Source organism: Oncorhynchus tshawytscha, linkage group LG06 (assembly GCF_018296145.1).
Source record: "Oncorhynchus tshawytscha isolate Ot180627B linkage group LG06, Otsh_v2.0, whole genome shotgun sequence".
Taxonomy (NCBI): Eukaryota; Metazoa; Chordata; class Actinopteri; order Salmoniformes; family Salmonidae; genus Oncorhynchus; species Oncorhynchus tshawytscha.
The window spans coordinates 58708947-58723926 of NC_056434.1; the positions used below are offsets into that span (position 1 = coordinate 58708947).

A 14980-nucleotide genomic window follows, 5' to 3' on the forward strand; every position below is an offset into this window, starting at 1 on the left:
AATGTTCAAATGTACCAGAAAGTGTATTTTCGTACCTGTGTGAACATGGGCTTGCCGTTCTGTGTAACCATGGTGCACTGGTCACAGTCCAGAGATACAAAGTTTGTGTGGAAGGACTCTTTAGGGTGCTTCAATGTGTAGAACAGCTCAGTGGCGCCGCCTTCAAAGATACTCCGGAAGTACCGAGGGATCAATGTCCGGCCAATAGCTAGGAAGAGGATACATTTACTGTTTCAATAAAATTACTTAGTATCAAATGCAGATTTACACGTTATGGTTAGAGGGTGAAATCTATGCAATCCCATAATAAAGCATAGCCGCCCTGGAATTCAAAATATTTCGTACTGTATCGTTTAGGCCCGTCCTCCAGACAAAAGGTGATGGTGAGCATGGCATCATCCTCAAAGAACTCTGTGGTGAAGGCATCCCACCAGAGATTGTCACAGTCCTACAACACACAACCAAATCAGTCCAACAGTAGAGGGGAGAGAAGATATTCCCACCATCAGTGAATCAATCATTCAATAAATCAATCTCCCACCACAGACTAAGGGCACAGCCAAATCTCCAGCATCGCCCACCTCTGTCCAGTTTTGTAGCCGTTTGTTGAGCTCAAATATCCTGTAGTCTGTCTGGTTGCCGTATGGTGTTGGTCTCCTGCAACAGGCCAGAGCAGGGTCAGTACAGATGGACTGGACTTAACAACTTTTTTCTAATTAAAACATTTGCTCTAACACTATTTTGAGGCCTGGGGGGGGGGTCAAGGTTGATGCTGTGATCGTCAGTTGTTGTACTCACCCCATGCCAGGCTCTAGGTATGACGGGGGGTACATTGGTGTTGGCCTGCAGACGGAAAGACAGGAGAAAGTACAAATTAAAACAACCCAGTACTATATAGGTACTAATAGTAATGTACTAACAGTACGAGTTAAGTGGCAAATGCGTGCGTGTCTTACCCTACGTCCCTGTCCAGCATGGTGCCGGGGTGGAAGGGGGGGAAGGCACTGCCGTTAGGGCCGGGCTCCTTGGGGGAGTACAGCTTGAACGACTTAGACGAACAGCCTAGAGAGAGAGAAAGAGTGAGCGATTTGTACAAACTGATTACAGCCTGATTACACAGACCGTGCTCACAAAAAAAATCTACCAATGAATTGCAGCCTCGCACCAACACGCTCCACCATTAAGCCAGCTACAGCCAACTCATTTACTTGCTTGTTTTTGCCCCATCCATGTGTGAAAGCAGACTATTAGACAAATATGCATCTTATTTACTCTACCAGGTAGGTTGGCTGAAATCATTCCTTTATAGCATATTTCAGAGTACAGATGAGAAAACAGGTTAAAAAAAGTTGACTACATTGTGGAAATTTTACCAAGATAGTGTTTTCTTGTGTGCAAATAAATACAAACCAATCATATGCCCTCAGCCATTGCCAAAAGCTATGCAATCTGGTTGACTGAAACTACTTAGACGTTTGTATCCTACTTTGTAGTAAAAACAACATTAAACTAGGCAAATATAAAAGGCCAAATGTAGTCTACTTCAAAATACACACATGCTAGGTAAATAAGCCATTTCATGCTCAAATTGACCTTAATATGGAATTGCTCTAAATCTCTCTTTATAAACTGGGTAAATCAAGATGTAGCCTAGGTCTATTCATGATACAGATTAATGCATATTATTCAATACGAGTGTGTGAATGCATTGAGCTATCGAGCTTGTTTTAACTGATTTTGTGGGGCTACAGATCCCTTCCATGTAGGACTTATTCTATTGTACTTAACATTTCCATAGAAGCAGTCTTCTATAAAAGTGTGCGCTGTCTCTAAGAAGGCAATGATGTCATTTGTGAGGCAGAACATGGTGGTGGATTCTGGCTTTGTGGGTGGCTATGGAATATAGGGGAAACCAGGCAGGAGGGAAATGAAGTGAATGAGTTTATGGTGGCGAGATAGACAAAGTGAATGAGTCAAGTTTTGGGTGAAAATCAGCTTTGAAATGTGCATATTTTTCATTATACTTGCATATTATCACAAAGAAAGTACTAGGGTAGTGAATTTGTGTTGCTTCAGCTGTAAGCTAAGCAAGTAAAGTTAGCCTTCAATTAAAGCTAGTATCGTCTTGCGTTGTAAAAGTGTTCTAGCCTGTATGAACATTGTTTTGCCAACAGTAATTCTTACATGCCATGTTACATTATTCTAGTGTTAATTTATGTGCAGCATGAGTCAGGAGCTAACGCAGCCCAGACAGTACCAAACAGCTTTTTAAAATAAAAAAAACACAGAAGTTTCAGTATACCATAACACTAAGCCCCTCTCTTGCATACAGCAGCCTAAAATCATGTGATCACAGTCCTGTTGTGCGTGTGTGGTGTCCTGTCCTGCCCATCCCCCACCCCTCCCTCTAGCTTGCTGTGGTGTTACCCTTCTCCTGCCTAGATCTGTGCATACTGAAACACTCAGGCCTTCATTACAACGCTGCTGTAACTAAACACCCCATCTAAGGCTTACTGAATTTGAAGACAAAGAAACACTGCATTGAGCCTCAACCTGTATTCAACAACATCCCATCTCCATCTGTAGAAGTAAGGCTGGAATAAAAAAATAAAAAATAGGCTACTCTCTGTGGCCTACTTCGTCAACAAGGGGGGAGTGTGTGGGGTAGAGAGAGATTAGAGAGGGAGAGATGGGGTTATGTACACTGTCCTGAGCGGTCTGCCCTCCTTCCTCTCTAGTGCACAACAGCCAGCCCAGGTCATTATAAAAGGCATCCAAATGCTTCCCAGCCAAAACTGTTCGGAAGAGTTTGCATATATTATGGCATTTTGGGTTTGGCTGTTCGGCACACTTTTGAGGCAAGCTGAAGTCTACGCCCCTTCCTCTGTGATTGGTCAACAGTAGGGATTCTTCAATAAAGTATTGTTTTTAAACGAGAGACGACTTGTTTTCAAATACCTTTTTCATTGAGAAATACAGCACCAAAATTCTCATTTAGATGTGAAATTGCACAAAAAAGATCTCCTCTGCAAAAACATCCAAATTAATAACAGATAACTTGAGTTATCATAGATTAATTCTGACTATTTTGAGGATCTGGCTACGGCTTCTCAATATGGACAAACAGTACTACTGCCGCTTTTTTTTCGTTTTTCAAGGGAAGGTCTTTTACGGGAGTATGCAAGTACACATGTTCGGCTAGCCGAGTTTAACTTAGCACCAGCCGAACTGAAGCATGCTGAGGCCTTAACACAGGAAAAACGATAGCTTCTACTACAACAACTCTAATATGCTCCCAAAAGCAGAATCCTGCATCTCACCAATAAAGCATTGTTTGGAGAACAACATTACCCATATTATATAGCCCCTCCCAAAAAAGCACACAAATCCCCCTTGTTTCACTGCACCCCAGAGAGGCTGTCTATCCTCCCCGGCCCTTATCTACAGGGTTCACTGCAGTTCTATTGGCATGACCTTTGACCTGGCAGCAACCCCAAACCCTGGTACACCAGATGGTACACCAGACATCCCCCTGTATACACTCAGCCTTTCTCTAGGCTAGCCAGGTACGTCATATTAAATTACTCATTAATCATCCTACAATCAATAAAAATACTTTTCATTGCAGACTGGCTTCAAGCCTTCAACCTCTGCATATAGCCATGCCAACATGAGAAAAGAATGGATAAGCAGTTAGTGGCATCCACTCACTCTACTCTGGGGTCAATCCTGTCTTTATGACAGATGTAGATGGATGACATCAGTCAAGCTTCCAGAGATCTGGGGCAGAAGCATAGAGTAACACTGGAGGAGCATCATGTCACTGTCTGAGAGATGTCATATATAGAGGAGTCACAGACAACCTCTCCTATATTCCCCAGATGACACACACTATCCAATGAAAGCGCCATTGGCCTATCTTGGAGTGGGTGAAGTTGCCTCTACTACTAGAGAAATTGATCTACGGCCTGTTTCGAATTTTCCACTCAAAGAGATTTGGATGAGTTTATACTATCTGTAGTCTGGGGGTTATGATTGATTAGAACGAGATTTGAATAACAAAACAACAATCGCCAATTGACATTTGCTCAATTAAATAAACCGAAAGACAGCATTGAGCCTAGTACAGATTACGTTAGTTAAACATCGAAGTGACAGAGCTGAGAAGCTAGTAGACAACTACATGAAGTCTTCATCAATTGTCTTATCTTGATGAATACTGACGCGTGAGATCAGTTGAACACAAGGTTTGACTGGATGCTGATAGCATGCTAGCTACAACAGCAAGATTGCCTGTGTTGACCAGTGGCAGTGAAGTTAGCTAGCTGTGGCGTTAGTCATCTAACGTTAACTGTTAAGGAACTAAGTACGTTAGCTAGCTGCACGAGCCACATTCGAAATTTCACGTTTGCATCCTAATAATCCATTGCTACTTAAAATTGCAACAAGACTAGTACCTAGAGTTAATTGCGAACACTTCAAGCCACCATACCTGCACCGAATGGTTAAACGAAACGCGGTGGGGGTTTTTTCCAACACCACTGCTCGGTTAGCAGGCTAGCTTGAATGCTAGCTGTCCCAATTTGAAGCACCTTCAGGCTCAGCTTAAAAAAATAGCCGTTACTTCAGTACTCCTCCGAAACAAAACGAAAAGCAAAACAAAAGTGGCAATAATTAGTATTTTCTCGGGTGCGTTATTTTTACTCCTCCGAGGTAGCGTTTTTTTTAGCAACACAGTTGTTGAGAAGTGGTGAAGGAGCCAAACCCTTTGTTCCTAGCCAGCAGCGAACAAGACCCCCCCCCCCGTCTCTGCACTTGCTCTTCTTCGATGAAGTTTAACAGCGGTTGGCAACTATTAAATATTGCATTACCGCCACCTACTAGACTGGAGTACAACTCCCTTGTACTTTGCTTGAAAAAACAAAGGAATAAACAAATACCCTACCATCGAACACTACGCTCACAAAAAAAAACTTAAAAAAATACCACCCAACTCTATTATATAAATCTATGTAGTCCTACCTCAGGCCAACAATCTGAAAGGATGGGACACCACCACTTACCACACCCTGTACATCAGAGGAGTTATAGTCTCGCACACCCAAATACCACTGCAGCTGCCTAACACCAGTCTCAACGTCAACAGTGAAGAGGCAACCCCGTGATGCTGACCTTCTAGGCAGAGTTGCAAAGAAAATGCCATCTCAGACTGGCCAATAAAAATAAAAGATTAAGATGGCCAAAAGGACACTGGACAGAGGAACTCTACCTAGAAGGACTGCATCCCGGAGTCGCCTCTACACTGTTGATGTTTGAGACTGGTGTTTTGCAGGTACTATTTAATGAAGCTGCCAGTTGAGGACTAGACACTAAATGAGGCGGCAGCGTTGGACAAGTAACCGAAAGCTTGCAAGTTCGAATCCCCGAGCTGACAAGGTAAAAATCTGTCGTTCTGCCCCTGAACAAGGCAGTTAACCCACTGTTCCTAGGCCGTCATTGAAAATAAGAATTTGTTCTTAACTGACTTGCCTGTTAAATAAAAGGTCAAATAAAAAAATAATTTAAAAAATAATGTACTTGACCTCTTGCTCAGTAGTGCACCGGGGCCTCCCACTCCTCTTTCTATTCTGGTTAGAGATGGTTTGCGCTGTTCTGTGAAGAGAGTAGTACACAGCGTTGTACGAGATCTTCAGTTTCTTGGCAATTTCCTTAATTTCTCAGAACAGACTGTTGAGTTTCAGAAGAAAGTTATTTGTTTCTCGCCACTTTAAGACTATTTATTTATTTATTTTTGTTTTACCTTTATTTAACTAGGCAAGTCAGTAGAGAACAAATTCTTATTTTCAATGACGGCCTAGGAACAGTGGGTTAACTGCCTAGTTCAGGGGCGGAACGACAGATTTATACCTTGTCACCTTTCAGTTACTAGTTCAACACTAACCACTAACCCACAAATGCTGATGCTCCAGATTTTATTTTTTATTTTATTTCACCTTTATTTAACCAGGTAGGCTAGTTGAGAACAAGTTCTCATTTGCAACTGCGACCTGGCCAAGATAAAGCATAGCAGTGTGAACAGACAACAACACAGAGTTACACATGGAGTAAACAATAAACAAGTCAATAACATAGTAGGAAAAAAAAAATCTATATACATTGTGTGCAAAAGGCATGAGGAGGTAGGTAATAAATAGGCCATAGGAGTAAATCATTACAATTTAGCAGATTAACACTGGAGTGATAAATGATCAGATGAACATGTGCAGGTAGAGATGCTGGTGTGCAAAAGAGCAGAAAAGTAAATAAAATAAAAACAGTATGGGGATGAGGTAGATAAATCGGGTGGGCTATATACTGATGGACTATGTACAGCTGCAGCGATCGGGTAGCTGCTCAGATAGCAGATGTTTAAAGTTGGTGAGGGAGATAAAAGTCTCCAACTTCAGAGATTTTTGCAATTCGTTCCAGTCGCAGGCAGCAGAGAACTGGAAGAAAAGGCGGCCAAATGAGGTTTTGGCTTTAGGGATGATCAGTGAGATACACCTGCTGGAGCGCTTGCTATGGGTGGGTGTTGCCATCGTGACCAGTGAACTGAGATAAGGCGGAGCTTTACCTAGCATAGACTTGTAGATGACCTGGAGCCAGTGGGTCTGGCAACGAACATGTAGCGAGGGCCAGCCGACAAGAGCATACAGGTCGCAGTGGTGGGTGGTGTATGGAGCTTTAGTAACAAAAAGGATGGCACTGTGATAAACTGCATCCAGTTTGCTGAGTAGAGTATTGGAAGCTATTTTGTAGATGACGTCGCCGAAGTCGAGGATCGGTAGGATAGTCAGTTTTACTAGGGTAAGTTTTGCGGCGTGAGTGAAGGAGGCTTTGTTGCGAAATAGAAAGCCGACTCTAGATTTGATTTTGGATTGGAGATGTTTGATATGAGTCTGGAAGGAGAGTTTGCAGTCTAGCCAGACACCTAGGTACTTATAGATGTCCACATATTCTAGGTCGGAACCATCCTGGGTGGTGATACTAGTCGGGCGTGCGGGTGCAGGCAGCGAACGGTTGAAAAGCATGCATTTGGTTTTAATAGCGTTTAAGAGCAGTTGGAGGCCACGGAAGGAGTGTTGTATGGCATTGAAGCTCGTTTGGAGGTTAGATAGCACAGTGTCCAAGGAAGGGCCAGAAGTATACAGAATGGTGTCGTCTGCGTAGAGGTGGATCAGGGAATCGCCCGCAGCAAGAGAAACATCATTGATATATATAGAGAAAAGAGTCGGCCCGAGAATTGAACCCTGTGGTACCCCCATAGAAACTGCCAGAGGACCGGACAACATGCCCTCAGATTTGACACACTGAACTCTGTCTGCAAAGTAGTTGGTGCACCAGGCAAGGCAGTCACATTAGAAAAACCGAGGCTACTGAGTCTGCCGATAAGAATATGGTGATTGACAGAGTCGAAAGCCTTGGCTAGGTCGATGAAGACGGCTGCACAGTACTGTCTTTTATCGATGGCGGTTATGATATTGTTTAGTACCTTGAGCGTGGCTGAGGTGCACCCGTGACCGGCTCGGAAACCGGATTGCACAGCGGAGAAGGTACGGTGGGATTCGAGATGGTCAGTGATCTGTTTGTTGACTTGGCTTTCGAAGACCTTAGATAGGCAGGGCAGGATGGATATAGGTCTGTAACAGTTCGGGTCCAGGGTGTCTCCCCCTTTGAAGAGGGGGATGACCGTGGCAGCTTTCCAATCCTTGGGGATCTCAGATGATATGAAGGAGAGGTTGAACAGGCTGGTAATAGGGGTTGCGACAATGGTGGCGGACAGTTTCAGAAATAGAGGGTCCAGATTGTCAAGCCCAGCTGATTAGTATGGGTCCAGGTTTTGCAGCGCTTTCTGGATTTGGGTAAAGAAGAAAATGGGGAGGCGTGGGTGAGTAGCTGCGGGGGCTGGAGCTGTTGGCCGAGGTTGGAGTAGCCAGGAGGAAGGCATGGCCAGCCGTTGAGAAATGCTTGTTGAAGTTTTCGATTATCATGGATTTATCGGTGGTGACCGTGTTACCTAGCCTCAGTGCAGTGGGCAGCTGGGAGGAGGTGCTCTTGTTCTCCATGGACTTTACAGTGTCCTAGAACTTTTGGGAGTTAGAGCTACAGGAAGCAAATTTCTGCCTGAAGAAGCTGGCCTTGGCTTTCCTGACTGACTGCGTGTATTGGTTCCTGACTTCCCTGAACAGTTGAATATTGCAGGGACTATTCGATGCTATTGCAAGTAGTCTAAAGAAAGGCCCATTTTATTGCTTCTTTAAATCAGAACAACAGTTTTCAGCTATGCTAACATAATTGAAAAAGTGTTTCTAATGATCAATTAGCCTTTTAAAATGATGAACTTGGATTAGCTAACACAACATCCCATTGGAACACAGGAGTGATGGTAGCTGATAAATGGGCCTCTATGCACCTATGTAGATATTTTGTTTTATGGAATAAGCTGTTTCCAGCTACAATAGTAATTTACAACATTAACAATGTCGACACTGTATTTCTGATCAATTTGAAGTTATTTTAAAATGGACAAAAAAAAAAGAGCTTTTCTTTCAAAAACAAGGCCATTTCTAAGTGACCACAAACTTCTGAACTGTAGTGTATATCCTAACATCACTTTGTTGGGAAAAGACAACATTAAAGCTTAAAAGAAGAGGACGACTCTTCTGTTTCACCACTCACGCCACCCTGTCTGCTTCACACCAAACGACGAGCATCACAAACGGGAATCTTCCCCTTCAGTTGGTCAACTTTTACAGTTACTGCTACCCCAGTAATCACTCCTTTCAATGGCATCTTGAAGGCAAAACAATTCACATTTCTCTCCCCCATCCGTATAATGCGGAGCGCCTTCTCCCTTTGACCAGCAGAAACACAAACAATAATCACAAGACCACTTCTGGATACCCTCACCAATTCCACAGCACCCAACTCTGATTTCACCCACCCTGAAACCAGAAATGGGTCAGCCAAAAGGCAGGGGTCCACTTTTTCCAACAAAAAAAAAAACGGTCACAGACTCATCTTTATCCTGACCCTCGGTGCGAGCCTCGGGCTCCAAGAACTTCCCCACACCTATCACTTCTGACACTTCAACCTCATTCACTTCCATTTCTCCTCCTGTCTTCAGCTCACTCTGCTTACACCTTCTACCATTCTTCTTTAACAAACAATCTCCCTTTTTCCCGCCATTTATAACCGACTTGAGCTCACCCGCTTCCTCCCTCTCGCTATGATCTCCTCTGCCTCTCTTTTTCACACCCATTCCTCCACTGTATTCCAAGTATACATTGCCTTATGATATCGCACTTCTCCTGACATTCATCTCGTTCTTGCCTTCTCAAGGGACACCGTTTAACTGGCGGTCACAATCTCCGTACAATCAGCACGAACCCCTCGGGATGTAGCGCTCAACAGTGCATCCCACTTAATAAAGCAGCTGCAACGCTTTTCCAACCACCATCCACTGTCTCACTTCCTTCTCTCTGTACAGTCAGCTTCCCCCTTTTCACTGTTTTGTCTTCTTTAAATTTGTATTAGCGGACCAAAACCAAATGAAAGGTGCATAGACCGCCACCTACTGTACTGGAATGTGAAGCCGATCCCTGTTCATATTTCTCTTTTCTAGCCCTGTGTTTCCACCTGCTGTTCTAGAGTGTGAATTCATTACACTTTGTGACTCAAAAAGGATGGGGGGAAAGAAATAAGAAAAATTGGCTTACCGACTAACCTCACACCCAGCGGACAATTCCAATGGAGTTTTCCCATCTCCTCAAAAGTATCTCTGATGGGAATTAATTTAGTGTGGACGGAATTGCTGGCGACGGTTGATCAGAGCTCTGGTATCAATAGTTGATAAACAAACATTCAAACTTTACTCGGTGTGGCAGCGGTTCAGCACGGGTGTGCTGTGACTGGGTCAGATATGGTAGGAGATCGTGATGGAGAAGAAAGAGAAGCAAGTATGGAGCACAGCGGTAGAAATAAAGGGGGGAGTAGAAAAGAAAATAGAAAAGGGGAGAGAAAGGGAGTAGGGGTTTGAAGGGAAGTGAGAGGTTTACAGAGGCAGAGAGATGGCAGAAAACTACATTTGAGGAGAGCAACATAGTGTCCAATGCTGTAGAGGTTCGGAGGTAGAGAGTGCTGAAGAAGTGCGAGATAAGTTGCGAGGGGTGCGTGGAGGTGAGGAGGAGCATAAAGTGATTCCGAAGTTTAGGGAGGAAAGGGGAGTTGGGGCGATGAGTCCAATAAAGGTTGACGGCTGTGATGAAAGAGTTGATTGGGGGAAGTTGTCAATGCTAAAGTGTTAAGAGATGGGAGCTTGTTGGTGTTCTGTAAGGACATGGCACAGAGGGAAAAAAAGGGAAGCGTAAGGTGATGTCGAGCAACTGAACTGATCAAGCAGGGAAGCAGTGTCTTAAAAGGGTGATAACAGGAGTGCCTGCGAGTGTTAGCATTAAAGAGGTAAGCGACAACTTGAGGAGGCATTCCGTTGAATGTTCAAAGATTGCAAGCAACAAGGGGTGGAGTTAAGGTAGATACCGTGTCTATTCTGTTACACTTCAAGGACAGGGTACTGCCAAATACAGTAACCATAGGATATATAGGAGTTATTATGTGAGGGTGTATGAACCGAAGCCTTTGAAATGTTATAACTGCCAGAGATTTGGGCATGTGGCAACAGCCTCTAGAGAAAAAAGGGGTGTGCCAGATGCAGAAGGGAGTATTAAAAGTGTAATGATGGTGTACAACCAAAGTGCTGCAGCTGTGTGGGGGGGGGGTGGAGGTGCAACAAGTGAGAGTGGAGAGAAGAGAGTTATATGCTGAGGCAGTGAGGGTGGTCCAGGTCGAGGGAGATACAGGTTCAATGGAGAGATGGGTTTGGAAAAGGAAAGGGGGATACCTAGTCAGTTGTTCAACTGAATGCATTTAGCTGAAATGTGTCTTCCGCATTTAACCGAACCCCTCTGAATCAGAGGTGCGGTGGGCGTGAACATATAGGCCGGGGATTACAGGGCAGGCGATTGGGTGATATGGCATACATAGACAAGAGAACGCTGGTGACATTCATGGCAGGAGCTATCGATATAACTGCCAAAGTAGAGGTCTACAACAGTGAGGATTCAGCTAATAGTCCAAGCGGCTGGGAGACGTCTGAGTACGACAGGGTTGACATGGGAAGAGGTTTGAGATGCCCTCAATCATCTGAGGGTGGAGTCATGTATTACTGGATCTTAGTTATGGTGGTCGTACTACAATGGAATGCTCAAAGCCTGTTGGCTAGTGGGCAGGAGTTCAAGCAGTTCATTGTGGATATGCCAGCTAAGCCTGATGTGATTTGTGTGCAGGAAACATGGCTCAAACCGACTGTGGAGTTTATCATACAGGGATATGTAGTGGTTCGTGTGGACAGAGACATGGGGGGATGAGGGGATGAGCCACCTTCATAAAGCAAGGACTCCTTTACAGGATGCTAGGCGAAGGTATTGAACTGGAATATGTGATGGTGGAGGTGTGGTTGAGAGGAGGGGTGCTAGTGGTAGTGAACTACTTTATCTTTATCAGATATTGGACCTGGAAGTGCTGGAGAGGGTGGAGGGCCATGATATAAGTAATGTAGTGTGGTGTGTGATTTTAATGGCTACGACACGCTCTAGGAGAGAGAGGGGGCGGGGGTGGGCAAGCAATGTAAAATCGGAAAGAAGTGAAAGATCTGATGTGCCTGAATGATGGCTGTGGGACCAGGGTTGATGTAGCCATAGAGAAGGAGTCTGCCTTGGACCTCACTCTGGTATCTAGTGCAATGGCAGGAATCTGTGAGGTATGGGAGGAGTCCACTGTAGCGGGTGATCATTACCCCATAGTATGCACAGTAGGACCGGAGGGAAGAGGAGGTGTCTGTGGATGGAGTAGGCAGGTGGGTGTTTTGAAGGGAAAAGTGGGATCAGTTTCAGGAGCCGAGGGAGTGGGTGATGGCTCAAGTGGATAAGAGAGGGGATGTGGATCGTATGAATAACTGGGTGAGAACAGCTCTAGTTGCGGCAGCTGCTGAGGCAATACCTATGAGTTCGAGGAGGAAAGCAGTCCCATGGTTGGAGGAGTGAGGGGCAATGGTGAGCAGTAGGAACCGGGCATTTAGATTACTGACCAGGATGCATAACTTCCAACATCTGATTCAGTATAAGCAGGCCAAGGCGAGGAGAACTATCCGTCAGGCAATGAGGTCACGTTGGCGACGGGTTCTGTGATACAATTGGAAGGGCGACACCCGTGGGAGAAGTGTGGGGGATGATTAAGAGGACGAGAGGGGTCAGAAGAGAGTAGGATTATCCAGTGTTGAGGAGTGGGAAGGATGTGGCAGTAACAGATGAGAAGGCAGAGACGATGGCCAAATCGTTTGTCGAAGTGCATAGCTCGGAAAATTTGTCAGAGGAGGGTCAGAGGGAGAATGAGGGAGGGGCACCTGGATAGGAGGGAGGACGTAAATGCTGCTTTGAATGCACCATTTACCATGGCAGAGATGAAAAGGGCAATAAGTAAGGCTGGGTTAACTTCACCTGGGAAAGCTGAGGTGTGCTATGTTAACACATCTTAGTGATGAGGCACTGGATAAGGTATTGGTGTTGTACAACAGAGTGTGGGAGGAGGCCGTAGTGGTACCAATCCGGAAGCCCGGGAAGGACCCAACGAGGCCAACAAGCTATCGGCCAATAGCTTTAACATCACATGTATGTAAGATTATGGAACACATGATTATGTAGAGGCTAACTTACTTCCTGGAGAGCAGGGGGCTAGTATCGACACATCAGAGTGGGTTCAGGAAGGGAAGGGGAACTATGGAACCAGTGCTCTGCTTAGAAGCAGAGGACAGGAAGACTCAGGTGAACAAGGAGACTGTTGTAGCTGTTCCGGTGAGGGTTGGGAAGTATATACCAGGCAGCTACCTGGTGGATAGCGGTACACCGCAGGGGAGCGTGATTAGTCCTCTGTTGTTCTCAATCATGATCAATAATGTTTACTCTCAAGTACAGATGGATATTGGAAGGTAGCTATTTGCAGATGACGGGGCCTTATGGAAGAGAAGCCATGCATAGTCAGGAAGGTACAGAGAGCAAATGATGAGGTAGAACGGTGGCATTCATGTGGGGATTCAGGTTCTCTGTAGAGAACTCAGACAGTGTTCTCTACCAGGAGGAAGATGGGAGATGAGGTATGCTTGAGGTTATATGGAAGAAACTTGGAGCAGGTGGGTCATTTAGGTTCCTCGGGGTATATTTTGACACCAGACCGACCTTGGTAGAATGCATTGAAAGAGTGGTGGGAAAGTGTAAGAAGGTGCTAAATGTGATGCGCTGTCTGACAGGGAAGGAGTGGGGGGGGCTGGGTGTTCCTCTTTGAGGACCATGTATGTTGCATTGATCTGATCTGTAATAGACTATGGCAGTAAAGCGTATGGTTCGAAGGCCGGACCTCATTGGAAAGGCTAGATGTCATACAGGGGCAAGGGCTCAGAATATGTAGTGGGGCGTTTCACACCTCTCCAGTGGCTGCGCTACAGGTGGAGATGTTGGGATATGCCATTGCAGATTAGGAGACAGCAGCTGGCAATTAATTATTGGGTCAACCTAGATGGGTTGTCTCATCTTACGAAAGGGATTTCACAGGCGTGCTAGGAACATGAGCAAGAACAGAATACAAGCTTTGGGTGGGTGGGGTAATACCCAGGCGAAGGAGATGGGACTGTATGGAAGGGAGTTTTGTCCAACGGTAGCTATAGTTAGCCAGTAGTTGATCTAGAAGTGTTGTAGAGTCTACAGAAAGATAGGGAGGGTGTTGATCCATCTGATTTGTTTAAGAGAAGTCTGGATACTGTGTATCAGGACTTTGTGGCCATTTACACAGATGGATTAAAATATCCAAGGACAGGACGTACTGGGTCAGCATTTGTAGTGCAGGAATGTGGAGTGGAAGTCAGAAAACGTGTTACAGATCGTCTGGCTGTATATATGGCGGAGCTGATGGCCATACTGTTGGCCTTGCAGTGGGTGGAGGAAGTCAAGACAGACAGAAGTACTTATTTGCTCTGATTCATGTGCAGTGTTGATGAGTCTGCAGTCCTTTAGTTCACGTAGCAGACAAGACCTGCTTTATGAAGTGCTACAAACCCATGGCAGGATTAGACAGATGGGTATACAGATAAGATTTACTTGGATCCCAGCCCATGTGGGGGTGGAGGGGAACAAGACAGTTGATGTACTGGCTAAACAAGCACTTAGTAGTGGGGATGTTGAAATTTCAATGAGCAAAGCAAAGGCAAAAAGCCTGATATGGACAGTGATGGTGCAGAGATGACAGGAGCAATGGAAAAGAGATACTAAGGGCAGGCATTTATTTAAAAGCACAGAGGAAAGTCGGGGAGGGGAGGACGGCAGAAAGGGACAGAAGAGAGGAGGCAATTTTTTACTAGATTAAGGGTGGGACACAGCCGGTTGAATAAGACTTGTGATTATTGCACAGGAAACAGAGACCGTGGAGCATGTATTGCTACAGTGTAGGCAGTATCAGAGGGAAAGAGAGATGATGAGATCTAATATGGATAAGGAGGATGAGAACAGAGGAGAGACAGAGTCAGCTTTGGCAGTGCAGAGAGCCTTCGTAACACAGAGAAGAGCAGTCTCGGTTGAGTGACCCGTCTTGAATCCTGACTGGTTAGGGTCAAGAAGATTGTTCTGGGAGAGATAATAAGAGAGTTGGTCAGAGGAAGCACGCTCAAGTGTTATTGGGAAAAAAAAGGAAGGGATGCCTGTCTATAGTTTTTGACGTCAAAGGGGTCTATTGTTGGCTTCTTGAGGAGGGGAGAGACTCAAGCCATTTTGAAGTCCGAGTGGATGCAGCCAGTGGTCAGGGAGGAGTTGATGATGGAAGAGAGATATACAGTTGAAGT

General features: G+C 45.1%; 1 protein-coding gene across 18 annotated transcripts in view; it reads right to left on the minus strand.

The window, feature by feature from the left end:
* LOC112252767 (LIM domain-binding protein 1) overlaps positions 1-14980 on the minus strand; it is a 49003-nt gene that overhangs the window by 15509 nt on the left and 18514 nt on the right. For 17 of the 18 annotated variants that reach the window (XM_024424331.2, XM_024424326.2, XM_024424320.2 and 14 more), the window contains 5 exons: positions 957-1062; positions 799-843; positions 582-657; positions 346-448; positions 36-208 (listed from right to left, as the gene is read on the minus strand). In XM_024424331.2, coding sequence (XP_024280099.1) covers positions 36-208; positions 346-448; positions 582-657; positions 799-843; positions 957-1062 — 503 coding nt within the window. Of the gene's footprint in view, positions 1-35; positions 209-345; positions 449-581; positions 658-798; positions 844-956; positions 1063-4492; positions 4811-14980 lie in introns of those variants that run through there. The other variant, XM_024424334.2, reaches the window with a different exon arrangement.